The sequence below is a fragment of the Onychostruthus taczanowskii genome, unplaced genomic scaffold (assembly GCF_017590055.1).
Source record: "Onychostruthus taczanowskii isolate IOZ18803 unplaced genomic scaffold, ASM1759005v1 scaffold3, whole genome shotgun sequence".
NCBI classification, from domain to species: Eukaryota; Metazoa; Chordata; class Aves; order Passeriformes; family Passeridae; genus Onychostruthus; species Onychostruthus taczanowskii.
This window is the reverse complement of record NW_024500349.1, coordinates 25344709-25369965: the sequence shown is the minus strand read 5'-3', so window position 1 is coordinate 25369965 and position 25257 is coordinate 25344709. Positions and strand designations below refer to the sequence as shown.

The window sequence follows — 25257 nt, the reverse complement described above, 5'->3', positions numbered from 1 at the left end:
GGCGCTCGGGGCCCCGCGCGGCGCTCGCGCGGCGGAAGGGAGGGGCGAGCCCGGGCCCGCGGCGGGGCGGGGGAGCCGCCACATCCCTCCATCCCTCCCTCCCTCCCTCCCTTCTTCCCGCGGCTCCGCCGGGACCGGGATGCGCGGCCAGGGAGAGGAGCCGCCCAGCTGCGCAGGTACCGGGGGGCGCCGGGGGAAGCGCGGGGCCGCCCTTTGTTGGGCCGGAGTTGGCTTTCCCCGGTGATTCCCCTCAAGGTCGCCGAGCCGGGCCTGGGCGAAACTCCGGCCGCCTGCCGTGGCTGACGCGAGAGGAAAATCCCCGTGGAGCTGCGGCGGCAGAGCGCCGGGCCGGGCGGGCCGTTAGGGCCGTTCCCCGCTGTCCGTGCGCGGGATCCCGCGGATCCTCCCGGGAGCCCCGGCACCGGGCCCGGTGTGAGCGGCCCCGGAGCCCGCCGGGGCTCACGGCTCCGGCCGCAGCTTGGAAGATTGTCCCGGCTGCGTGTCGGGGCCGTGCGGGCTCCGCTGGGAAGGGGGAATGCCTTGGGAGTTGTCGCTGCTGTAAAAGAATGTTTAAAACTCGCGTTTGCTGTCGTGTTTTGAATCGCTTTTTGTTGGGTTATGGAGCGTGGAGAACACTTGGAGCTTGGAGGGATGCGGGTGGTTGTGTGCCAGAGGTTGTGACTTGAACCATTTTCCCTTACAGAAATCGCTGTTTTGGTTTCAGTTTTCTTTCATGGGCTGCATTTTGGAAATTCGGAGTGTCATTATATTTGAACTTTTTCTTTTTTTTTTCTCAGCTCTCATGCTTCTGCGTTCGGTGTTTTTTTCCCATGCACCAGCATTATTAAAGTTATTATTTTCTCAGTAATTTCTGGATTCTTTGGGTCTTGGTTCCATTTGTCTTTTAGAAGCTGCTGAGTTTTATCTTGGACTTCAGAGTGGGATGGTCTTTCAGTTGTTACATTCAAGCTGTTCAACAGAGCAAATTAACTCCCTGCTAAAGCAAGCACTGAACCACCCCAAATTATTGTTTAATGAGCTGCTTCAGGTGTTGCCTGAGAAAAAGGATAAACCAGGATTTTTTTTTTTCTCTTTTGTACTTCATCCCTCATCACTTTTTTTTTAATGTGTTTTCAGGCAATCCCTGAGTGCTTTTATTTTTGGTCTTCAGTTTACTCACCCTCCCAATTTGTGTGGTGGATTGACCATGGAAGGCTCTTGATCTTGAGATGGGAGTGTGGTGATACTGGAATTGTTTCCAATAATGGATTTGTTTTGGATGAACAAATAAAAGCCCTCAGGGTTTTGTGAACCTGTCCTACCTGCCCGGCTGCTCCTTGAACACGTGGAGATTATAAATGTAATTTGAAAAACCTCTTTCTGAGGTCGGTTCTGAGCCCTCAGCTTGTGGGCTGATGTCTCATTAGCTGTCCTCATTTGGCTGCTTTGTTATTAGCCTTGGATGCAAATGTGGAAAAATCCACTCAGACCCAGGCCAGCTTCGAAAAGTCACTGTTAGATCCATGTTGTTATCTGAGGCTTCAGGTTTTTGGCTCACAGTGGGGTTTGGGGAGCTCAGCCACTTCCCCCTCCTTCCTGAGGCTGACAAGGCAGGCTGCCCCTGCCCTTGGCTTTGCTCCTCCTCTGTCACTGATTAAATTTGTCCTGTAGAAGCACAGCAGAGTTTGGGCTGGAGCTCTGGATCCCTTCCTGGAGCGTGGCAGGGTGCTGAGCAGCCCCAGTGGCTCCGAGGGGGAGCTTGGCCACTGCTCCTTCTCCTCAGCTGGTCCCTCTTGCTCTTGGAGGAGCCTGCTCGGTGTTCCCTGAGCCCTCCTTCAGCCAGGGCTTATTCTGTGTGTTGAAAGGAGCCATGGCCAGGATGGCTGGGGATGGTTTAAAACCCCCCAAGTTCCCCAAAAGCCAGGCTTTGGTGTAGTCCACGCCAAGCTGCCAGGTGGAACCTTCTGTGTCTCCCTCCATCTCTGCAGTGGAACGTGTCTGGGTCAATTCCTTGTGAAATGGATATTGTGGAGCCACAGGGCTTTTTTTTCTTCCTTGGGGATTTTTGATGTCTTTGAAACACATTTGGATTTATTACTTGAATTTATCATATCGTGAGGGCTTTTGTCTTTGACAGTTTGTCCTTGGTGCTCATTTGTTGCTTTTCCAGGGAGTAGAGTTGGAGAGAAGAGAGAAACTGATGGATCTCCTCTGTCCTCCTTGGAGAAGACTTTGGGCTGTTTTGTTTGTGCTCTGGTACCTGAGTGTTTCCACTCCTCAGAGTTGTAGGGGTTTGGAGGAGGCTGGGCTGCTCCAGCTGGGTGGTTTGCTGCTTTTGGGGTCTGGTCTTTGTGGTTTTCAGTGTAGCTTGGAATTATCCTGGACTTTCACAACCACATTCAACTAAAGCACTCACTGGCTTTGAGGAACTTTAATTAGTTAATTGGCTTCTTTGATAGCCCCACCCTGACTTGTCTGCTCTCCAAGACAGGCTTTTAATATTCCTTCATGATGTCAGGGCTGTGGTTTGGGTGTCATGTGTGGCTGTTTGGGGAGCGTTGGGTTGTACTCCTTGTGCTCCCACTGACACAATTCCCACCCAGACCCTCAGCTGTGGCAGACCTGAGACACTCCTTGGACCAGGATGCTGAAAATCCCATTTGGCAGGGAAGGGAACATTCTGCACATCCAGTTCTGCAGTTGGGGTTGTTTCAGTAAAAGCTCCAAGGGAGGGATGCTTCCTGCAGCTCTGGAATTGGCAAGATGCTGAAAATCCCATTTGGCAGGGATTGAATGTTCTGCAGATCCAGTTCTGCAGTTGGGGTTGTTTCAGTAAAAGCTCCAAGGGAGGGATGCTTCCTGCAGGATAAGATCCTTTCAGCTCTGGAATTGGGGCAGGAATGGGCTGAAGGTGATCCAGCAGCCCTTGGCACAGTCAGAACACACTGCTGAATGTGGCATTGTCAGCTGGGGAGGAAACACTGCACCTTGTTGGGAATTCCAAGCCTGAGCTGTCACCAGAACTGGGCTTTGTTAGTCAGAGATCCTATTTTCCCCTCTAGAGCAGATTAAATATTTAGTCTTCACTGAGGAGTCACCTCAGAATGTGAGAAACTGCCTCTGTCATAGGTAATTGCACTTGGGGGGACATTATAAAAATGTGCTTCTTGCACCTCTTATCACAGAAATTCCCAGGTTATTGTTTGTGAAAGAGGAAACAACTGGAAGCCAAATGACCAGGCTGATGCTGGAGATTTGCTTTTTGCTTTTCTTTTTAGTTAGTGAATTGAATGGAGCATTTGGGAGTTTTGTTGTTGCTCTTCCCTCTGTTAGCCCCACCAATGTGGAATGGAATAGGGCTGCAGAGTGCCAAAATCTTGGACAGTTTTCCTGAGCAGGCCAAAGTCTGAATATAGAGCAACTTGCTTCAGTAGATAGAAATAGCACATTTGCTGTATAATTACAGAAACTTGGCTCATAGGTTTTTGTAAGGCTGAGACCATTTTCCTTTTCCCTTGGCCAATAAATAGAAGGTAATTCACAGAGAAATCGTGTTCATGAATGAGAGTAATTCCTGCAATTCCCCTGGAGTTATCCAGGGCTACTGAAAGCATTTCTCAAGATCCAGGTGGTTCTTCTATGGCTTGCAAGAAGCAGTTTCCAAACTGAGTGTCACCAGTGCATCTTCTGTGCTGAGCTGTGGAGCAGGCTGCTGCGTTCTGCTGGAGAGGGTGATGGGATCAGCAATGGCTTTTTGTTCTCTGTAGCCAAATGTCCAAGGCAGTGTCAGGCCTGCAGTGGCACAGCAGAGCTCTGCTCTCTCTGAACCTCCTGTGGCTCCCCAGTTGCTCCCTTCCAGCTGGGCCCTCCTGGGACAGCATCATAATGAGCATCCTCTCAGAGAGCATCTCTTGCACTGCCTGGGGGACAGAGCCTCTCCTGAATTCTTCTTGCCTTGAACGTCTCAGAAGTGTCCAAGGCCAGGCTGGATGGGCTTGGAGCAGCCTGGGATGGTGGAAGGTGCCCCTGCCCATCTGTTAAATAAATGAATGAAAGATCTTCAAGGATCTTTCCAACCCACACCATTCTGGGATTATCTGCAGCTCCTGTGTTTCTTCATGGCAGTAACTCCAGAATCAGTTCCCAGCAGACCGTGGTGGCACATCTTGGTTGTCCTTGTTTCTCCTTGCATTTGGTGGCTCAGTTGGAAGTTCTGGTTTCTGATGTTACCAGTGATCTCTGTGCTGGCTTCTGATTCATTGCTGAAACCTACCCTGGGTTCCTGCAGGGGATTCAGGAACTCTCTGAAAGGGAATGCTCACCCCCAGGGCAGTGTGCAGGGCGGTTACCCAAGTCCTGCCTGCCCAGGGAGTGTGTGTGGGATGAGGCTGGATGTGGGATGAGCTGTGCTTGCTGCTGCAGAGAGGAGATCCCATCGCTCTCCCTGTTCCCTTGTGCTGCTTTTGGTACCTGCAGGACTGTGCTGGCTGATTCACTGGTGAGCCCAGCAAAAACATCTGGGTTTCCTTTTTCTGCCTTGGCTTTCTGTGGGATTAGGGCTGCAGATTGGCTCCCTGCACACCTGGCTTAGTGGGAGTGCTGGAGCCTAGGAGAAGGGGCAGCTGCCCCTCTCCACAGCTGGAGCTTTGAGACCTCCCTGTTTGTGAGGTGTAGGAACATCTGGAATTGTTAGCACATTGGTCTGATCTCACTGGACCTGCTGCTGGAAAAAAAGGCCCTTCCCAGTGCTGGCCATGGCAGTGGTGCAGGTGAGAGGAGCTGGAGCAGCTTCCTTACTGCCAAAACTGCTCTGGTCAGGGAGGAAGGAGGCTGGAACGGGAGATGGGTGTGACATGGCTCTGTCTGGGGCAGTGGGATTTTGTTGTTATTATTTTAAATGAGTGATTTGATCTGACCATGAGCCTCCCTGCTGTACCCTGAGCAGCATTTCCCTGTGGAGGGAGGGGTCAGTCCCACCTGCCCTCTACTGTTGCCCTTGGGGCTGCTGTGTCTCCAAACACTGTTGGCAAACTTCTTTCCAGGAGGTTCTCTGGGCAATTCAGTACTAAACCACATTCCCAGGCTCTAATCCAGCCATCTCAGTCATTTCAGGAGGAAGTCCTCAGGCATTTTTGCATGTTCCTCCACTGGTTGGATCTAATGTGTACCTTGTGAGACCCTGGATTTAACCCACGGTTGGGTGGGGGGATGTTGCAAACACCCAAACTGTGCAAAGTTGTTACTGCTCAGTCGGGTTTTGCTATCGGTGGGGAGGCAGTACCGGCTCCATGCTGGTGACAGTGGCTGGATATGAGCCCAGGGGTGCCCAGGTGGGCACAGCCAGGGCAGGGATTGTCCCCTGTGCTGGCCCTGCTGAGGGACTCCCTGGAATCTGGGGGCAGCTCTGGGCCCCTCCCAGCAGGAGACCCCTGGAGGGGCTGGAGCGAGGCCAGGGAATGGAGCTGGGAAGGGAATGGAGCCCCAGGAGGGGCTGAGGGAGCTGGGAAGGGGCTCAGCCTGGAGAAAGGGGGATCAGGGGGGACCTTGTGGCTCTGCACAGCTCCTGACAGGAGGGGACAGCCAGGGGGTCGGGCTGTGCTCCAGGGAACAGGGACAGGAGGAGAGGGAATGGCCTCAGGCTGGGCCAGGGCAGCTCAGGGTGGACACAGCAGGAATTTCCCCATGGAAAGGGGATCAGGGATTGGCACCCAGGGGGTTTGGAGTGTCCATCCCTGGAGGTGTCCCAGGAACACGTGGAGGTGGCACTCAGTGCTCTGGGCTGGGGACAAGGAGGGGATTGGACCCCGGGTGGGTTTGATGATCCTGGAGATGTCTCCCACCCTCAGGGAGGCAGGAGCTCAGTGGTGCCTGGAGATGCTGCAGGTGAACCCTGGACCCTCTGCCTGCCCCTGTCCTCCCCTGAGCTGGAACACGCCTCTGGACGGGACTGCACAGCAATTGGGAGACATTTAATTCCTCTTCTTTCTTTTTTCCAGATTCCAGAGATTTACTAAAGGAATTTCCACAGCCTAAAAACTTGCTCAACAGCGTGATTGGCCGAGCCCTGGGCATTTCCCATGCCAGGGACAAGCTGGTGTACATCCACACTAACGGGCCGAGGAAAAAGGTAATCCCATGCTGCTGGGAGGGTGGGGCACACAGAGTGGGAAGGGAGCCACAGAACTGCTAATCCTGGAAGTAACTTCCCGGAGAAAATCATAGGACAGTTTTAATTCCATTTAAAAGTTGTGTGATAATCCTTCAAAGAAGAAATATTCTCACTTCTTCCTATTTTTCCTGATTTTCGTGTGCTTTAAAGGTGTATAAATGCAGGTGCTGTTCCTCTTTTTGTGTGGATATTTTTCTTTTAAGTGACTTGCTGTATCTGGCCTTTCTCAGCAGAAAGACTGTGCTTAAAGATGTCCTGCTACCTTAGAAAATTGAGATTTAAAAGCTGTATTTTAGCCCTTAGGACCCCTAGATTGGATTGTAAATTCCAGTGGAATAAATTCCGAAGCCTGGAATGTCCAGTTGTGAGCAGAAAAGGGGAGTCTCTTTGCAATGGAGGGAGGCTTCTAATAGTGCTTAAGAGCAGAATGAATGCAGCCTCTTTGTTTGTTAAATGAAGCAGAGGAATCCAAGGTAGTTTGAGCTGTCTCTGGGATGCCCGAGGCCCAAACCCGGGTCTGGGCTATGATCTGAGCAGGAATTCTTACCTAATGGTGCTCCATGGTCAAGGCTGTGCCTCCTCCTGTCACACCAGCCCTCATTCCAGAGCTGAAAGCCCTTTCCAGCTGAAGTTTAACTGTAACCTACATTCCAGGAAAAGACTCAGTTCTGATGGCTTAACATTTTCCAGTAACATTCTGTCTAAAACTTCCCAGACAGTTTTTATTGCCACATCCTTTTTAAGCATCCCTGGATTTTAGGGGATACATTAGTAATGTTACTTCAGAGTTCTTCATTATTTGTGTTTGTTTTTCTTGCTCTTTCTCAAGCAGTAGTGCAGTTTCCCAACTTAAATTTTGGAATACCGTAGCCAGTGCCTCATCCCTAAAATTTGGAGTACCCCAGGCAGTGCCTCATCACTTTAGTTTGCGTAATTGGTTCCCATTCTTGCCAGCACTTAAATAGATTAATGTGGAGAGTAACTTCAGATTAAAACAAAAAACTAAACCAGGAAAACAATAAAGGAGATAAAAGAGCCTTGGGGAAAAATGAGGGTTGCCTCACCAAGAAAAAGCAACCCATCAAATGTGGACAGAAGGACAGGTGAGAGCCTGGAGAGCTCTTGTTGGATAATAATAGGGGCTTTGTGAGCACTTGGCCTTCCTGAGACACCTTTTTTTCCCAGCAGGTCTGTGCTTTCCAGGCAGTGCCCTGAGGCAAAACCCAGAGCAGTTCCCTCCTGTGAGCCAGGATGGGGGCAGGAAGGCAGCCAGCCAGGTGCTGGGGAGTCAGGAGCCTGTGCTCCAGCCTTGGGGGATCCACTGCTGCCTTTCATCTGTGCTGTGGAAGCAGGAGAGAATTCCCTGGGCATTTCCCTCTTGGAGCCTTGTGGCATCTGCAGGGCTGGGAGCTGAGCGAGCTCTTGATTTGGAGCCCTTCTTTGAAGAGGGCAAAGTTCAGCTCTCAGCATTCTTTGCCTCTGCAGGTTTTTCATGCTCCCTTGCAGGAGCTGTGGTGGGGCTGTGGTTTTGCCAGTGCTTGTGTTGGGCTGGAGCTGGGTGCTCCTGTGCCCTGTGAGTGCTGGAGTACCTGGAGCTGAGTCAGTCCCGTGCTGCTTCCATCGCAGTGAGGAAGCAGTTGGGAAGATTTCCTTGCTGCTGCAGCTGGAAGTGCTTGGAGAGGGGATCTCCTCCAGGGCATGCTCTGGCTGCCGCGGTGTGCAGAGGGACAGCCCTGGGATGGAATTGTTCCTGTAATGACCTCCTGGCATTTATCTCTGGGAGCTGACACCCTGCTGGAGCTCAGCCCTGCAGCTCCTGTGGGGCTGTGGCACCCCTGTGTCCTGCTCAGCCTTTTCCTGCAGAGCTCCTGCAGTGGAGCTTCCCCTGCAGGGACCAACACAGCTCTGTTCAGCTTTCCTCTGTATTTCTCTTCTTTGCCTGGAGTGCAGAGATGGGTGGAGTGGGTGTGCTGTGGTGGAGGGGAGAGCTTGCCTGGCTCAGCCTGTGGCTCTCCTTGCCTTTCAGAAAGTCACCCTCCATATAAAGTGGCCAAAGAATGTGGAAGTGGAGGGCTATGGGACCAAGAAGATCGACGCGGAGCGGCAGGCGGCGGCGGCGGCGTGTCAGCTCTTCAAGGTGAGCTGTGCTGCTGCTGCTCCTGGCCAGGCTCACCCTGCAGCGTGCAGCCAGCCTGGCCTGGTGCTGGGAGCTCTTTCTCTTTGCCTGTGCACTCCCTTAGTTGGCCCCTCTGGTAGTCAGGGGTAGAGGGTGAAGACCTGAGTCTGAATCCATTTTTGGTTAAAATGCCGCTTGCTCCAGCTAGTCCTGCTCTTTGTTCCTTTTGTCCTGGCCCTTAATCAGCTCCTTAGCCTCAGCATCTACAGCAAATAGAGTTTCCCTCAGGTGGATTTTCTGCTCACTAACTCCCACTTCTGCCAGTGCAGCTGGGTGTGCTTGCAGTTGTAGGACCTTCAGAGCCTCCTGCTTCCTCTTCATCAAAGCCAGTGTGGCAATTACATGTTGTAACTTACTGTTACTCTCCAGTTATGCTTTGTTTGGCACTTACTTATGGCTGGAAATGGGTGTGTGCAGCCAGTATCAAACAGGCACAGTAAAACTATAAAGGTCACACTTGAAGGTGTTTTATAGCTGAGAAAAAGATGCAGTTTTATCTCCAGCTCTGCCCCTGGCTGTTCTGTGTTACCTTGAGCAAGTGAGGACTGATTCTGGAGTTTCCTGTTAATCTATTCAGTGGGAACAGGCATATCTCTGTGCTCAGGAGAGGATGCTGTGGATGCTCTGGCAGTGAGACAGCTTTTGATTTGCTTGTAGACCAGAATGCTCTTTAAGGAAATAGCCAACCTTCAGAACTTCAGGAGGGCAGTGTGAAAACTCAGCTTCTTCAGCTGCTTGAGCTGATCCTCTAGTTCTGTGATCAGCAAAACTTGCTTCACTCACTGGCTTCATTCCACCTCACTCAGTCAGCATTCACTGGGAATACATCCTGGTTTTATCCTCTCTAGTCCAGTTCCCTGCTTTCTTTGAGACCCTGGAGGATTTCAAAGGAAGGAAAATATCCTACTGATACATTTTCCCTGAATTTTGGAAATGGCTGAAGTGTGCTTTAGAGCTTAAACCAAAACCCAACCACCTGAAACCACAGATTGAACATGCAAAGCTTTCTTTGCCAGCTAAACTGGAATCTGGCAGAAGACCCTTGTGATGGGAGGCCTTCTGTGATCACAGCTATAAGAAGAGCTACAAATGCTGCCTTAAAAAGTTATCAGTTCAAGAAAATTAATAGTGTTTAATTAGTGCAGAGAGTGAATAGAGAGGCTTTGAGTAGAGCAGTGAGCTAGGTGAACTTTGCTGTCTTAGTTACTCCCACAGCACAAAATAATACAGCTTTTTCTAATACAGGGCCATTAAGGCCATTGAATGGCCTACAGCTGTAACTTTTAATTTATTAAAATTAAAGCTAGAACTTATTGCAGCACTCTGGTAATTTCAAAATGTTGTGCTACTCTCTGGATATGTCTGGAGCTTCCTGCATGCTTCAGTCCTAAATGGTGACGGTAGGAGAGTTTTTAATTACTGAAGGCTTGCTTCAGAGCCTGACAGGTTAGGGATATTTTCCTGCTGCTTGTACAAATAACTGTTCCTGGGAAATGGAAGGAGATGAACCATTCCCTGAATTCTCAACCTGTATTATCCCAGCCTATGCTAGTTCAGACTAGCCTTCCCAAAAAGATGCATTTCCTGCTCCGAGGGTGCTTTCAAAACTTGAGGGTGCTAAATACAGCCAAGAGTTTGTAAAACCCCAGTAAATCCTGGCCCACCCATTCTGAGGAGCTGTGTGGGGCTGAGAGCCATACCCTGGGAAGGGAAGGCAGGGACCAGATTCCCAGTGGGACAGAGCAGTGCTGGGGGAAAGTCCTGAGCTCCTGCCAGTGCCTTTCCTCGCTCTGCCTTTGCGTGGGGCAGCATGGGGCTGCTGGTGCCCCCCGTCCCCAGCAGGGTGTGGGTTCCCAGAGCTGCCCTGTCTCTCCTGCAGGGCTGGGGCTTGCTGGGCCCCCGGAACGAGCTCTTCGACGCGGCCAAGTACCGGCTGCTGGCCGACCAGCTGGGCTGCCCCGACGAGCGCTGGTGCTCCGAGGGCAAGTGGCGCTCCAAGTCCGGGCCCTCCCTCGCCGACCTGTCCACCTGCTGGCGCCGCATGGAGCCCGACGACGCCATCCAGCCCATGGAGCAGGGCAGGATGCCCAAAGCCATGAGGAGGGAGGAGCTGGAGGAAGGGGAGCTGGAGGAGGGGGAGCTGGAGGAGGGGGAGCTGGAGGAGGAGGCCATCGATGTCTCGGATTACCTGCCCATGGCGCACCAGGACGCACGCACCCCCGGCAGAGACGCCAGGTGGGTCTGGCTGGGAACTGAGCCCCGGGGCAGAGGGAAGGGAGGGTTTTCCTGTAGCTGGGGGGGCCTGGAGATGGGCCAAAGGAATAGTGGGGCAGCCTGGTCTTGTACCTGGCTGCCATCCAGGGAATGCGTAGACTTCCTCCCTGCAGCTCTGCCCTCTGGAGAGGCTGCTGCCAGTCTTGTTACCTGCCTGATTCTTCTGTGCCTAAAGACATTTCCATCCTCAGAAGTGGTGCATGTCCACTTACACCAGGTTTTGACCACCCTGGTTTTGAGAGCAATGTTAAATCTGCTCACTTCCGTCCCCATAGCTGCCTGCTTGACTTTATGAGCACAATCTTGGACTTCTAATAGGCAGCAGGAGCAAGATCTGTAAGAGATGTAGGTGATGGTGGTTATTTCTGTGATGTGGTTTTTAAATTCAGAATTATTTACTAATTAAATCTGTCTTGATCTGTTGATGCCATCTGGTCTGTAGCCTTGGTGTAAAGGTTTGATCCCTCTGCAGTAGGTGGCTTTGCTGGGCTGGGTGGTTGTGACTGACAGATTTTAGTAGCAAGGGACAGCAGGACTCTGCCCATCACCAGAATTACCTGGGCTTTAACAGAGCAGTTTCAGAGCTCAGTAGCACTCCTGGAGTGAGGCAGGCCTGAGCACAAGTGGACATTTGTACATGCAGCTCTCCTCTCGTGCCGTGCAGCCGAGGAGGCAGTTCCATTGAAATGACAGACGACAACACTGCCATCCGTGCCCTGACGCAGTTCCCACTTCCCAAAAACCTCCTGGCCCAAGTGATTCAGATTGCAACCTCTTCCTCCACAGTCAAGGTAAGATGCTGTCTGACCCCTGCCAGGGAAAAAGCTCAGGGGCTCCGACTGGAATCACTTTGGATGCTTTCTTTGGGCAGCAGAGCTGGGGAGAGGAGTGAAGTTAAAACTAGACCTAGAGAAATCAGTGTGAACAGCAAAGAAAAGACTTTGTGCTGAGAGCTGAGGGAATGTCTTAACAGAGCAATGAGGAATGTTGCCCCTGAGGCCAGGGCAGTGGAGGAGCTGCTATCTAATGAAGGAGGTATTTTCTAAGGTTTCCTCTCCCCATATACCTGCAACAAGCACAAGTTTGTGTTGCTGGGAGCGATGTGTAACTTCTGTGCTGATAGAATCTTTCCACAACTCCATTCTTGCCCATACCCGGTGATCCTCCTTCCCAGGATGTGTCACCCACCTCCCAGAGCTCGTGTGCTCAGCAGAAAGGAGCTGAGCTCCACCCTCAGGCTCTGTTCCCCACAGTTGTCTGCTCTCACTTCGGCTTAGACAGCACCTTGTGAGCTGGGGAGTGGAGTTCACTGCAGTAACCTTCTTGTAGTGCTCCATTAAAAAAGAATCCAACAAGTCCAGCAAAAAAACTCATGGTGAAGGGTCCAGAGGGGCCACACGAGGAGTGGCTGAGGCCACTGGGATGTTCAGCTGGAGCAGAGCAGTCTGAGGGCAGAGCTCAGCAGGAGCTGCAGCTTCTCCCAAGGGACAGCTCCAATCTCTACTCCCTGTGACAGGGACAGAACCCAGGGAACAGCTGGAGCTGGGCCAGGGAGGGTCAGGCTGGATACCAGGGAAAGGTTCTTCCCCAGAGGGTGCTGGGCACTGCCCAGGCTCCCCAAGGAGCAGGCACAGCCCCGAGGCTGCCGGAGCCCCAGGAGCATTTGGACAGCGCTGCCAGGCAGGGTGGGGTTGTTGGGGTGTGTGTGCAGCGCCAGGGCAGGGCTGGCTGGTCCCTGCTGTCCCACGGAGCCCGGTGTGTCGTTCCTGCAGGAGTACATGCAGTTCCGCACGGTGGGCACCAAGACCAAGATCTGCAAGCTGACGCTGCGCTGGCCCTGCCCCATGACCTTCGCTGCCAAGGGCCGGCGCAAGGTGGAGGCCGAGAACAAGGCAGCAGCTCTGGCCTGTCAGAAGCTGAAGGTGAGTGCCCCTGGCTGCTGCATCCCGTGGGGATGTGCTTCTGGATGCAGGCTCCTTCTGCCTCCCTTGCTGGGTTTGAGCCTGGCAGGGGATGCTGGAAACTTCCGGAGCTTTGACTTGTGTAATGAGCTAATGCTTAATGAGCTAACGCTTAATAAACATCTATTTCCAAACCTTGGGATTCACAGCATGCCAGAACCACAGCAAGGAACTCCACAAGAGGGTTTTGCAGTCATGGCTGCTGTTCCTCTGGTGGGTCTGCTTGAGACCTTGCAGGTGTAGTATCAGGGCTGGTGGTTGGTTCTGGTGTGTCTGGTCCTCCAGAGCCGGAGTGGGATCATGTCTGGTTTCTTGCTTTGGCAAGAAAAGCAGGAATTGGTGGGTTTGGGATGGTAAGGAGTTGGCCTATCCAAACGTGGGATCCAAGTGCTCTGTATCCCTGCCCTTGGTGTGAGCAGCCTCAGACCTGATGGTGTTGTTTGCTGTTCCCTGCAGAGCCTTGGCCTGGTGGACAAGAACAACAACCCCCTGAGCCACGCCATGTACAACATGACTTCCCTGCGGGAGCTGGGCGAGAACCAGAGGAAGCCCTGCCACATCAAAGTCCCTGAGGCCACCCTGCGCAAGATTGAGAACTACCTGAACCACGTAAGGCTCAGCCCCCTGAGGATCCCCTGTGCCTGATCCCTCTTCGCTTCAGGAGCTGGATGTGTTTGAAAGCTTCCTGGCAAGATGTTGAGGGAATTCATGGTTTGATTGTTGCCACAAAACCTGATCAGTCTCTGCTGCCCTTTGGGGAAGGGAGACCCTTTCTGGGCAGTGGCATTCCCTTTTGGGAGGCTCTGGGATTCTTAACGTTGAATCCAAAAGATGTGATTGATTAAAAGTTCTGCAACTTTTAATCCCATGAACATCTGGGCCAATGCTTTGATTTGTGTTCTAGACAATTCCTGACCTCTTGCTCCTTGTAGTTCTTCCTGTGGGATGTGGGACTTCAGTTTTTTCTTTTGCCAAGACAGAATATTTCTGGCTTAGCCAAAAGCTTGTGTTTGGCATAAGTTATGTGTCTGGGTGGTGGTGTAACTTGATCGTTTCCAAAAGTTGTCTTTGAGGGGCTGTTGCATTGCAGAGCTGAAGTTCCTGGTCTGTGCCTGTCAGTTCAGGCAGCAGCACTAATACCCCTCCTAAAATAGGGAATGCAGCAAGGAGCGCACAGGGGGCTGCCCAAATTAGTTCTCACTTTGAATAACCTTGGTTCAGAACACTGACTTACCCAAGATCTGAGGAGACCTCGGCAGAGCCTTGGCCAAGCCAGACTGGCTGAGTCTGTTCCAGGCACTTGTTCCTTTCTGTCCTTCTCAGAACCAGCACTAACCTCGCTGTCCTTGCCTGCTTCCTCCCCTCTCCCAGTATCCCGTGGACATCAGGGAGTCCAGGCCCCGGATTGCCGATGACATGATGAACCTGACCAAGGAATCCGGTGCCATCAGCGACGCCATCACGGGGAAGACCTACATCCCCATGCTGGAAGCAGAGGAAGTGCGCCTTAGCCAGAACCTGCTGGCCCTCTGGAAAAGGAGAGGAGCCTCCTGGCAGGAGAGCCACCCTCTGCCAGTAGACCCTCACAAGGACACCATCCTGTCAGCCATCGAGCAGAACCCCGTGGTGGTGATAGCAGGAGACACGGGCTGCGGGAAGACCACGCGGATCCCGCAGCTGCTGCTGGAACACTACATCCTGGAGGGCCGCGGCGCGCGCTGCAACGTGGTCATCACCCAGCCCCGGCGCATCAGCGCCATCTCGGTCGCCCAGCGCGTGGCGCAGGAGCTGGGGCCCAACATGAGGAAGAACGTGGGCTACCAGGTGCGGCTGGAGAGCAAGCCCCCTGCCCGGGGAGGGGCCCTGCTCTTCTGCACCGTGGGCATCCTGCTCAGGAAGCTGCAGGGCAACCCCAGCCTGGAGGGCGTCAGCCACGTCGTGGTGGACGAGGTGCACGAGCGGGACGTGAACACGGATTTCCTGCTCATCCTGCTCAAAGGCATCCAGAAGCTGAACCCTGACTTGCGCCTGGTGCTCATGAGCGCCACGGGGGACAACCAGCGCTTCTCCCACTACTTTGGGGATTGCCCCGTGGTCAAGGTGCCGGGCTTCATGTACCCCGTGAAGGAATACTACCTGGAGGAGATCCTGGCCAAGCTGGGCCGGCACCGGCACCGGCACTACGAGATCAAGGTGGGTGTGCAGAGAGGGGGAAGCCGTCCCCCTTGGATGGGGCACTGGCTTCTGGCCTGTCAGCAGGGGGACAGTTTGGGCCTGGGACCGCTCCTGCTTCCCCGTGGTTGTTGGACACTGCTTAATTAGCTTTAATTCCATGCCAGTCCTTGTGAGGTGAAGTCAGCTTAGTAGAACCCCAGAGGATTTAGATTAAATTATGCATAAAGATGACTTTGCATTGGGGTCAGGCTGCTTTTGTCTCCCTTTAATGGGAAGTTTGATGTTTGAGTAGGCTGAGAGCTCATTGCTGTGTGTACACAGACACAGAGTTGGGTGTTTGCACACCCTAGGCAAGCCTGGCTCAGGACTGGGATGGTTGTGGCTTCCAGCACTGTTACCTCAGTGCTCACCGTCCTGCATGACTGAATTCCCTGATTGCTGCTTTCTGCAGCTGGTCTGACCCTCTGGAAAATGCCCTCCAGACATGTGCAGTGCTCTGGGTAATCCTACACCAGTGGTGGGTCATGGAGTCACACAGGCACAGAGGTTGTCCAGCATCTCCAGATGTTTTCTGGTCCAACCAGCTGGTCTGGAGTTTGTCAGACCATTTTTCCAGGCTGGAGAGATCCCTCCCCGTGGCTGAGCAAGTGTCTGGAGTATCAGCCACTTCTCCCACTCCTGGATCATCAGCAAATTCGCTTGGAGTATCCCATTGCCTCCAGGGCATTCTTCCTGTTTCTGTTGTGGCAGGGATTGTGTCTGAGCTTTAATAGTCTGTTCCAAATTCCTGAGAGCTACAGGAGCTCCTGCTTGGAGCCGGATGAATTTGAACTCCCAGGTCCATGTGGCAGTTTTGACAACAAAAATCTCGTGGCAATTCTGTAACTTGTGAGGTGCTGTTCAGCAGAGGTGCACACATCTGGACAGTGGGAAGGGACTGTGCATTCTCTCTGCACAGCAGGGAAACTGGCAGCACTTGTGACCGGAGCAGGCTCCAGATGGAGCCCAGACCAGGCTCCTGGCTCCAAGTCCTGGGCAGGCTGTCCAAGTGAGGTGCTCACTGCCTGCAGAGGGTGCTTTGGAGTGCCCATGTGCTGTGCTGACACCCCCTGAGCCCTGTCCTGTCCTTCCCAGCAATCCGACGATGAGTGCGTCCTTGACCTTGACCTGATCACCGACCTCGTGCTGCAGATCGATGCCCATGGAGAGCCAGGTGGGTCCTGCCTCGCCCCGAGCTCTTCCTCCTGTTGGGGGGAGAGAAAGGGAGCCCCTCCAGAGCCTTTGCAGAGACACCACGATGCTGAGCCTCTGCTGCCAGGGCTCCTTGAATTCCTGCTGATCCACGTGGTCTCGAGCCATGCGACACGAACAAATTCTGAGTCTTTAGCTAAGACAGGGTTGTAGGAAATCAGGGCAACCCTGACGAAGGGAGGAATGACAAGGAGGACTTTATTGATATCAGAAGGTTAATTAATTACTTCATTACATTATATTATACTATATTACACTGAATCTGTATAAGTATTTAAATCTACTGACTAGAATTTTGTGACTGTCTCTTGACCGACAGTCTGGACACGTCTCTTGACACACAGTCTGGCCTGATAGGCCAAGGAAACAAAACACTTTGAGAAACAATTTCTATATTGCATTTTACTTTGGCACAACACAGGTGCAGCAAATGAGATAAGAGTTGTTTTCTCTTTCTATGAAGTTCCTCACTGTGATTCCTAGAAAATATCCTTAAGAAGTTGTGCCTTGCTTTTCTCTGTAAAGAGAAATGTAGCTACACAGAGTTGGATTCCTCCGTGTCCTGGGCAACTATTCCAAGACTTGTCTGTGCTTCAGTACTGGGAGCCTTGTGCTGCATAATTACCTTTTGTATTGGAGCCTCATCCCTGCCAGATACCCTTGCCTGGAAGGTGATGTGTTTGGGAAGAAGGCAGGACCCTCAGGTGACTTCAAGAGATTTAAGTGTTTCAAAGCTCTTGGGTATTCACTGTCAAACTCCAGGTAGCCTGGTAGCTTTCTGCCCTGGAAATGTGTGTTTCCAGCTGAGGAAAAGCACTTGGATTTAGAGGCTGTGTTCTTAACTGCTGGTGTGTTCCAGGTGGGATCCTGTGCTTCCTCCCTGGCTGGCAGGAGATCAAGGGGGTGCAGCAGCGGCTGCTGGAGATGCTGGGCTCGCAGAACAGCCGCTACCTCGTCTTGCCAGGTGAGAGGGCAGGCCAGCCCCTTCTTCCCAGGATTCAGGAGAATCTGGGACAGTTGGCTTCATGTGCCCCTTCAGCTTTGCTCTGCTACAGAGCTGGTGAGCTTTGATGTCCCAGCTGTGTAATGGTGTGTGGTAAGTGTGAGTAACTCCTCCTAGCAGAGGCTGAGTAACTCCTGTGTGTGATCAAAGAGAGTGGCTTCCCATTTGCCTCCAGCAATCTGGAATTAGGCAAAGGGAAAGCAGCTCAGTTCTGCACTGCTCTAGCTGCATGCTGAGATCTCAGGACCACAGAAGATCTCAGGACCTGTTCTGTGGGATGCAGGTGGACTCTGGAACTCGGCTTTGATCAGTGAATTTAACATTCCTTGCCCCAGGAGGAAATTTACAACAAAAGCTCTCAAGGGTTTTGGCATTTTTTGTTTGTTTCTGAGCAGCTCTGCCTATTCAGTGGCAAACCAGGCCAGGCAGGAGGAGAGCTTTGAGCAGCTAGGCTGTTAAAATAAGTGCAGATGTAGTTTGGTGGAAAGTGCCTGCTCTCCTCTGCCCCACCATGCTCTGCCAGGAATTCCTGCACGGTGCTGAGCTGTGGCAGGGAAAGCTGGGATACAGGACAGCCATAGGCCCTCCATGTGAAGCACTTCTGACAGAGTGGGCCCCGTGGCAGTGAGAATCCCTGCCCCAAGGGACTTTTGAGGAGGGGCAGCTGCAGAGCTGGACTGTGGGAGGGAGTGGGATTTCTGCCAGGGATATTCCTGGGGTTCCACCAGGCTCTGGGACAGGAGGTGAGCAGAGCTCCTGCTGCTGCTGAGCCACAGGTTGAAGCAACTGAAATGAGGCCTTCCCAAATGACTTGTGGGGATTTTTCCTGGGGTCTGGCTGGCAGGAAGCTGCTGGCTGTGCCCACTGGCAGCTGGTGTCCCCACTTCTGCGAGAGGTGACAGTACAAGGAGAGGCTCAGATGGGCAGATCTGACTCTGGTTTGGTTTCTCAGTGCACTCCAACATCCCCATGATGGACCAGCAGAACATCTTCCAGAGGCCTCCACCGGGCGTCAGGAAGATTGTCCTGGCCACCAACATCGCCGAGACCTCCATCACCATCAACGACATCGTGCACGTGGTGGACAGCGGCACGCACAAGGAGGAGCGCTACGACCTCAAGACCAAGGTACTGCTGCCTTGCTGCCTCTGACCCACCTGGGACACTCCGGAGCACAGGGCTGTGGTCAGAGGAGTATTTGAGGTGCCATCAATGGGATGATGGAGCTGCTTCTCATTTTGCCCCTGGGGAACAGGCGTTGTGTTGTTTGGGGAGAGTGTTGGACTCCTCGTCGGTGTTTGCTGTGTCCAAGCTCTGGGCCAGGCTCCCCATCAAATTATTGAGTTTTTTCAAACAATTTAAGGCAAATCCTCCTCCATTCCCAACTCTGTTTCACTATAGAACATCAGTAGCTTTTCTGTTGGCTTTCAGCCTTTTTCTATGATTTCATCAAAAACCTCTTGCTGGCCCTCACAGGGCAGCCCTGACCTGTTAGATCCTGCTCTTGTTTCCAGCTCTCCTGGCCCAATCCCTGTTGCTCATCTTTCCAAGGGGGATCTGCTGCCCCCAGGCCCATTCCTGGCAGTGCTGGGCCCTGAGTCTGGGAAGGCTCGTTTGTACACCTTTGCAACAAAGTGAAGGCAACTGTGCTGCTGTTGCTGTTAGGAAAAGGAATTGTGGCAACATCCCTCTGCCCCTGTTCTAGAACATCATCTCCCAGGGCCAGGTGGCCATTCACACCTTGGAGCAGTTCTGGTTTAAACCCAGCCCTTTGGTATTTGCCCGGTTTTATGCCAGTTCAGAATGCAGACCCCGAGGCAGGGCTGGGATGGGGAGCCCTGGGATGGGACAGGGACAGGTGTCCAGCAGGTGGCATCTGGGTCCCATCCACGCAGCCTGGAGCTGCTGCTGCTGGACAGAGACTGGCACTGCATGAGGCAGGAGAGTGGGAAGGGCTTCCCTGGCCCTTTGGGACCATTCATCATGCATGACAGTGTGAGTTCTCTTGGCTGGGTGGAAAGATGGCAAAGGGAGTGACTTTGGATATGGGCCTGGAGTGACAGAACAAGAGGGAATGGCTTCCCACTGCCAGATGGCAGGGTTAGGTGGGATACTGGGAAGGAATTCTTGGCTGGGAGGGTGGGGAGGGGCTGGAATGGATTTTCCAGAGCAGCTGTGGCTGCCCCTAGATCCCTGGCAGTGCCCAAGGCCAGGCTGGACAGGGCTTGGAGCAGTCTGGGACAGTGGGAGGTGTCCCTGCCATGGCAGGGTGGAACAGGATGGCCTTTAAGGTCCCTTGCAGCCCAAAGCAGTCCGGGGTTCCGTGCTCTGACCAGAGCTGTGGAGGGCTCACCCTGCTCTGTCCCCACAGGTGTCCTGCCTGGAGACCGTGTGGGTGTCCAAGTCCAACGTGGTGCAGCGGCGCGGGCGCGCCGGGCGCTGCCAGTCGGGCTTCGCCTACCACCTGTTCCCGCGCAGCCGCCTGGACAAGATGCCCACCTACCAGGTGCCCGAGATCCTGCGCACGCCCCTGGAGAACCTGGTGGTGCAGGCCAAGATCCACATGCCAGAGAAAACGGTGAGCACGGCACCGGCTGCGGGGACTGAGGGGGTTCGTGGAGCCCCAGGGACAGGAGTGGGCAGAACCCAGAGTGCTGATGGCTTGAGTTCGTGCTTTGATAAACATGGTGCTGTCCAGGGAAGTTCAGCCCAGGAAACGTGTAGGTCCCTGAGACCGCAGAGTGTGTTGGAAGCTTGAAGGAATGGAGAGGGCTGAGTCATATCCCTGGAGGCAAACAAAGAGGGAATTGTGCTGCAGTCCGGGTTGCCGATGGCTCTCACACTGTATGGGAGACTGGCTCACTTTTTCCCTTTTCCCTTTCTCTGCTGTGTTGCAGGCAGTTGAATTCCTCTCCAAGGCTCTGGACAGCCCTGACATCAAAGCTGTGGATGAAGCTGTGATCTTGCTGCAGGAGATTGGTGAGTTAATTCTGTGTCCTGGAAACATGTTTGTTGTCTCAGCTTGGGAAGTGGGACTTGGCACAGGCTGCTGTGGGGCAGACTGGGCAGGATTGTCCCTGGATAGCAATTGACAGTGACTTCCCCAAACGATGTGCCCTGTGCTGTTTTATTTCCCACCCTGCTTTGCATAAAAACTGGGGATAACTTTCTAAGGTTAAAAAAAATAAAGGGGAGGCAACACAAAGAAGGGAAGGGGTGATCGGGAGTTGATGGCTGAGGGACAGAAGGAAGGGGTGATCTGGAGTTGATGGCTGAGGGACAGAAGGAAGGGGTGATCTGGAGTTGATGGCTGAGGGACAGAAGGAAGGGGTGATCTGGAGTTCAGGGCTGAGGGACAGAAGGAAGGGGTGATCTGGAGTTGATGGCTGAGGGACAGAAGGAAGGGGTGATCTGGAGTTGATGGCTGAGGGACAGAAGGAAGGGGTGATCTGGAGTTCAGGGCTGAGGGACAGAAGGAAGGGGTGATCTGGAGTTGATGGCTGAGGGACAGAAGGAAGGGGTGATCGGGAGTTGATGGCTGAGGGACAGAAGGAAGGGGTGATCTGGAGTTGATGGCTGAGGGACAGAAGGAAGGGGTGATCTGGAGTTCAGGGCTGAGGGACAGAAGGAAGGGGTGATCTGGAGTTGATGGCTGAGGGACAGAAGGAAGTGGTGATCTGGAGTTGATGGCTGAGGGACAGAAGGAAGGGGTGATCGGGAGTTCAGGGCTGAGGGACAGAAGGAAGGGGTGATCTGGAGTTGATGGCTGAGGGACAGAAGGAAGTGGTGATCTGGAGTTGATGGCTGAGGGACAGAAGGAAGGGGTGATCTGGAGTTCAGGGCTGGGCCTTGTGGATGCTCCTCTGGCTGTCACAGCAGTTTCTGTGTCCTGAGCTCAGCTGAACTTGGGGGGCTCTGGGTGCTTACTGCAGGCCCCTGTCCGTGTGCCTCTTCCGGAGGTCACCCCAAATGTTGCCAGCCCCGGCAGTTCCCCCATCCCCTGCTTTGGCTGTGCTGGGAGCCGATGGATGTGCCACGCGGGTGGCTCTCCTGCAGGAGTGCTGGACCAGCGGGAAGCGCTGACCACCCTGGGCAAGCGCCTGGCGCAGATCTCCACGGACCCTCGGCTGGCCAAGGCCATCGTGCTGGCCTCCATCTACCGCTGCCTCCACCCGCTGCTGGTCATCGTGTCGTGCCTGACGCGGGACCCCTTCAGCAGCAGCCTGCAGAACCGCGCCGAGGTGGACAAGGTGAGGAGCCCCCCGGCACAGGAGGGGAGCTGGGCCGGGGGCTGCCCGTGGCTCAGCGGTGTCCCTGTCCCAGGCCAAGGCCGTGCTGAGCCGGGAGAGCGGCAGTGACCACCTGGCCTTCGTGCGGGCGGTGGCGGGCTGGGAGGAGGTGCTGCGGCGCCGGGACAGCCGTGCCAGGGACAACTACCTGCAGGACTACTACCTGTACGGGCCCAGCCTGCGCTTCATCAACGGTGAGTTCAGAGCCTCCCTGGCCCTGCCCTGGCCTCGGGCGGCTGCTGCGCAGGGAGGGACACGGGGCACAAATGGGCTGTGCTGGGCCAGCAGCCGCAGGACCAGGCAGGGTCTGGCTTTGGCCCAGGACAGGTCTGTCCCAGCCCGGGTGGTGCTGCCCTGCTGAGGTGACTCATTCCACGGGGGGAAGGAGAGGGTGAATCTCACCTCTGGGGCTGTCTCCTCCCTCCAGGCCTCGTCAAGCAGTTCTCTGAGAATCTCTATGAAGCCTTCCTGGTGTCATCCCCGTCTGACTGTACCATGCCCTCGTCTGTGTGTAACCAGTACAGTGAGGAGGAGGAACTGGTCAAGGGTGTCCTCATGGCTGGGCTCTACCCCAACCTCATCCAGGTACTGGCACTGCCATTGCTCTCTGGGGGTGGCTGTCACAGCAGCTGGCACCGGGAAGTGCTGAGGTGCCAGAGAAGCTTCTGCTCTCTTGGGAGTGTCCTGCCCTGGGCTCGGCCTGTGCTCCAGTGCTGTCCCTGATCCCCACTCACGGGGAGTGGCCACCCCAGCTTGTGTGGGTCCATGTTTAGGTTCTCATCACTGGGTTTGGGAGCCATTGAAGTGGCATTTTTCTCCTGTTTGCTGCCTGAGGTGGCATCATCCTCCTCCTGTTGTCTCTGGTGGCACTGAGTGACTGCCAGGTGTGGTTACCCCAGGAACGCTCCACTAACCCGTGGACTTCTGGGAATGGAGGGACATCATCCCCCTCCCCCTGTCAGAGGGAGCTGTGGCTGTTAGGGCTGCTGCTGGTGCAGGTATGTGACAGTCCCCTCCCGTGGCAGGTGAGGCAAGGCAAGGTGACACGCCAGGGGAAGTTCAAGCCCAACAGCTACGCGTACCGGACCAAGGCCGGCACCGTGCTGCTGCACAAGTCCACCATCAACAGGTGGGTGATCGGGGAGGGGGTCCCACGGGGCGGTGGCTGTGCCCAGGCCTGGCCAGGCTGACAGAGCTGCTCCTGCAGGGAGGCATCCAAGCTCTACAGCCGCTGGCTCACCTACTTCATGGCCGTCAAGTCCAACGGCGGCGTCTTCGTGCGCGACTCGTCCCAGGTGCACCCGCTGGCCGTGCTGCTCATGACTGACACCGACATCCACGTGCGAGGTGAGTGCTCAGGGCACCCACCTGCTCCAGCTGCTCCCTGGCCCCAGTTCCTGCTTCCCGAGGCTCTCAGGCTGGCCACGCGTTGCCGTGGCGGGGCCATGGAAGTTTGTGAGCTGTTCCCAGCTGCTGCTCTGCAGGGAGACAAAGACAGCCCTGGCAGGCTGAGCCTTAGGGCTGTGCCTGATCATCCTGGGGCAAGGAGCTGAGCTGGCAGGATCCCACTTGTCCCTGGGGATGTGTCTGTTCAGCCTGTGGGGTTTTGGCAGTGCTGCAGTCGGTCGCTAGCCCACGAGCTCGGTAGGGCTGTGCCATCGGTCACCTCCTGTGGGAAACCAGGAGGATCCCAGAGTGCGCTCAGAGCCGCCTGCCTTTTGTGGAGCTGTTGGCCCAGCCGAGTCCCTGGACCGGCTAAACCGAGTGTGGGGAGGAGCTGCCTGAGGGGCAGCCCAGGAGCCCCAGCAGCCCCGTTCCCCCTGACGCGCTCTCCCTCCCCCCAAGATGACGGCTGGCGAGCGACGGTGTCCCTGACGGACAGCGACCTGCTGGTGCTGGAGGGGGACTCCTACACCATCCGCCTGCTGCGCGACTTCCGCGTGTCCCTCTCCAAGATGGTGGAGACGTGCCTGTGCTACGAGATGGCCGCGATCCCCGGGGACCTGCACCACCAGCACAGCCAACTGCTCGACATCCTGGTGGATCTGCTCAAGGGCCCTCCCGGCAGCTTCGGCTCGTAGGCGGAGCTGCAGCCTCGTGTGGGGACTTGTAATTTGTATAAAGATGTTCACAAATGTTTATTTAAATAAAGTTCTATTTATCCCTTGTGAAGTCATCTCTCTCCATCCTAGAAGATTAATGTTGTCCGAATCTCCTGCTGTCGGCTCCGTGCATGGTCACCGCGTGGGAAGAGCAGCGCAGTCCCGCCGGGAATGGACTGGGAGCGCCGACGGACCCCGGCCCGCGGACGCCCACCCGCCTCCTCCGCTCGTCCCTGACCGGGAGCAAGGCCACGGCTGCTGCGGGCCCTCCTCTGCCCCCTCCCCACGGGGCCAGAGCCGCTCCGGGCTCAAGAGGAGGACGGATGTCCCGGCTGTGCCAGGATCGTGGATGCAGCAGCTCCGGCAGGGAAGGGATCGCTGACCGTCGTCTCCGCTCTCCACATGGAGGAAGCCCCGAAAGCACCGATGGAGAGGAATTCCACGCGGGATCCGAGGGGCCCTGCCAGCCCCAGCACAGTCGTGGCGTCTGAGTGTGAGATGTGACTCGTCCTTCCCAACCTGCCCGTACTTCTCGTCCTCTTGCGTTGTTCCTATGGTTTTTTTTAAATTCCTGTTCTCCCTACGTGGAGGAGGCCGAATCCCTGTCCCTTGTGCAACACAGGACGTGATTGTAGCTGCCAGGCTGCCTGTGAGCGCCGCTCCTGCGGGAAGCCAGGAGCAGAGGCACAAAATCCTTTGTTTTCTATGAACGGGGACCATATTTCTGTGGAAGGAGGATTGCGACAGGCACAGCACTCACTGAGGAATCTGGAGTTTAATCCCAGCTTTGCCTTGGATTCTCTGTCCGAAGAAGACAGTGACCTACCTCACAGGGCTGTTGTGAGGGTCGGGGTTTGTAACGGGAGCCCTCGGGCCCAGGGCTGTGCCCCCCGGGGCCTGGGCTCCTTTCTTTTTATTCCCATTTCTTACGCTCTTTGTACCTGCAGCCGGGAATGGGAGCGAGGCCGTTTCCCCCGGGGCCACCCTTTGGTTCTCCCAGTTCTACCATTTCAGTTCTGCTCATGGGCTTTGGGGCGCCGTGGCTGTGCCAGCACAGGGGGCCCTTCCGAGGCTCCGCTGCCCCGGCCGTGGGGACGCCGGCGCGGGGCCCTTGGAGTCCTGCAGCCTCCGAACTGCTCATCTTCATTTCACTTGCTTGAGGTTGTCACTATTATTTGACCAGTGTTTGTTTCTTTTGGCCTGTATAATGGGCAGTATGGTTTTCCCTTCCAGCAGGTTTAAAAAAAAAAATAAAAAAAAAAAGGAAAAAAAAAAAAAAAAAGACTAAGCTATTGTCTAAATGGTTCCGAACTAGTGTGATATTGGGATACTTCCGTGGCTGTTATGTGATACTGGATCTTTTTACAACATAGATTAAAGACAATAAAAAGGGATAGAGTAGGAACTGCCTCTGTCCTCTTCATTCTTTTTTTTTTTTACTATTTTTTCTTTTGCAAAGGTTGGAATTTTGTGCCTTTCCCTGGGTAGGGAAGAGCAGCGGCAGCTCCTTCTCTGCTGGGAGCGGTGCAGAGCTGCCCTGGGGCTGTGGGGGACCGACCCCAGCCACCCCGAGGGGACAGGGGCACAGGGGGCTGGCACTGAGGGACGGCTGCTGGGGGGACGTGTCCTGGGGCTGCTGGTGCCTGGAGAAACCAGCCCAGGGTGTCCCAGAGCTGCCCTCGTGTGAGGAAGCCAAGCCAGGGTGTTCCTGTGCCCGTGTCTGGGGCAGCTGAGCGTGGCTGGAGCTGGGGCTGTTCCCTCAGCAGCGCTCAAGGAGGGGACAGGAGCGGCTGCTTCAGGCACCGGGACCTGGAACTTGGGTCACAGTCCCGTTTGGGGTCTCGGGTCAGGTCCAAG

General features: G+C 54.6%; 1 protein-coding gene across 3 annotated transcripts in view; it reads left to right on the top strand.

Moving 5' to 3' along the window:
• Positions 1 to 24805, top strand: part of DHX30 (DExH-box helicase 30) — a 32316-nt gene extending 7511 nt beyond the window's left edge. The window contains exons 1-19 of one of the 3 annotated variants that reach the window (XM_041408506.1): positions 40 to 176; positions 5997 to 6127; positions 8196 to 8306; positions 10225 to 10580; positions 11284 to 11410; positions 12392 to 12541; positions 13037 to 13189; positions 13952 to 14773; positions 15890 to 15968; positions 16866 to 16970; positions 17962 to 18137; positions 19381 to 19587; positions 19907 to 19988; positions 21066 to 21259; positions 21333 to 21492; positions 21726 to 21883; positions 22324 to 22427; positions 22506 to 22645; positions 23144 to 24805. In XM_041408506.1, the coding sequence (XP_041264440.1) occupies positions 140 to 176; positions 5997 to 6127; positions 8196 to 8306; positions 10225 to 10580; positions 11284 to 11410; positions 12392 to 12541; positions 13037 to 13189; positions 13952 to 14773; positions 15890 to 15968; positions 16866 to 16970; positions 17962 to 18137; positions 19381 to 19587; positions 19907 to 19988; positions 21066 to 21259; positions 21333 to 21492; positions 21726 to 21883; positions 22324 to 22427; positions 22506 to 22645; positions 23144 to 23379 (3528 nt within the window). In that variant the 5' untranslated portion in view covers positions 40 to 139 and the 3' untranslated portion in view covers positions 23380 to 24805. Of the gene's footprint in view, positions 1 to 39; positions 177 to 5996; positions 6128 to 8195; positions 8307 to 10224; positions 10581 to 11262; positions 11411 to 12391; positions 12542 to 13036; positions 13190 to 13951; positions 14774 to 15889; positions 15969 to 16865; positions 16971 to 17961; positions 18138 to 19380; positions 19588 to 19906; positions 19989 to 21065; positions 21260 to 21332; positions 21493 to 21725; positions 21884 to 22323; positions 22428 to 22505; positions 22646 to 23143 lie in introns of those variants that run through there. The other 2 variants (XM_041408504.1, XM_041408505.1) reach the window with 2 other exon arrangements.
• The last annotated feature ends 452 nt before the right edge of the window (positions 24806 to 25257 follow it).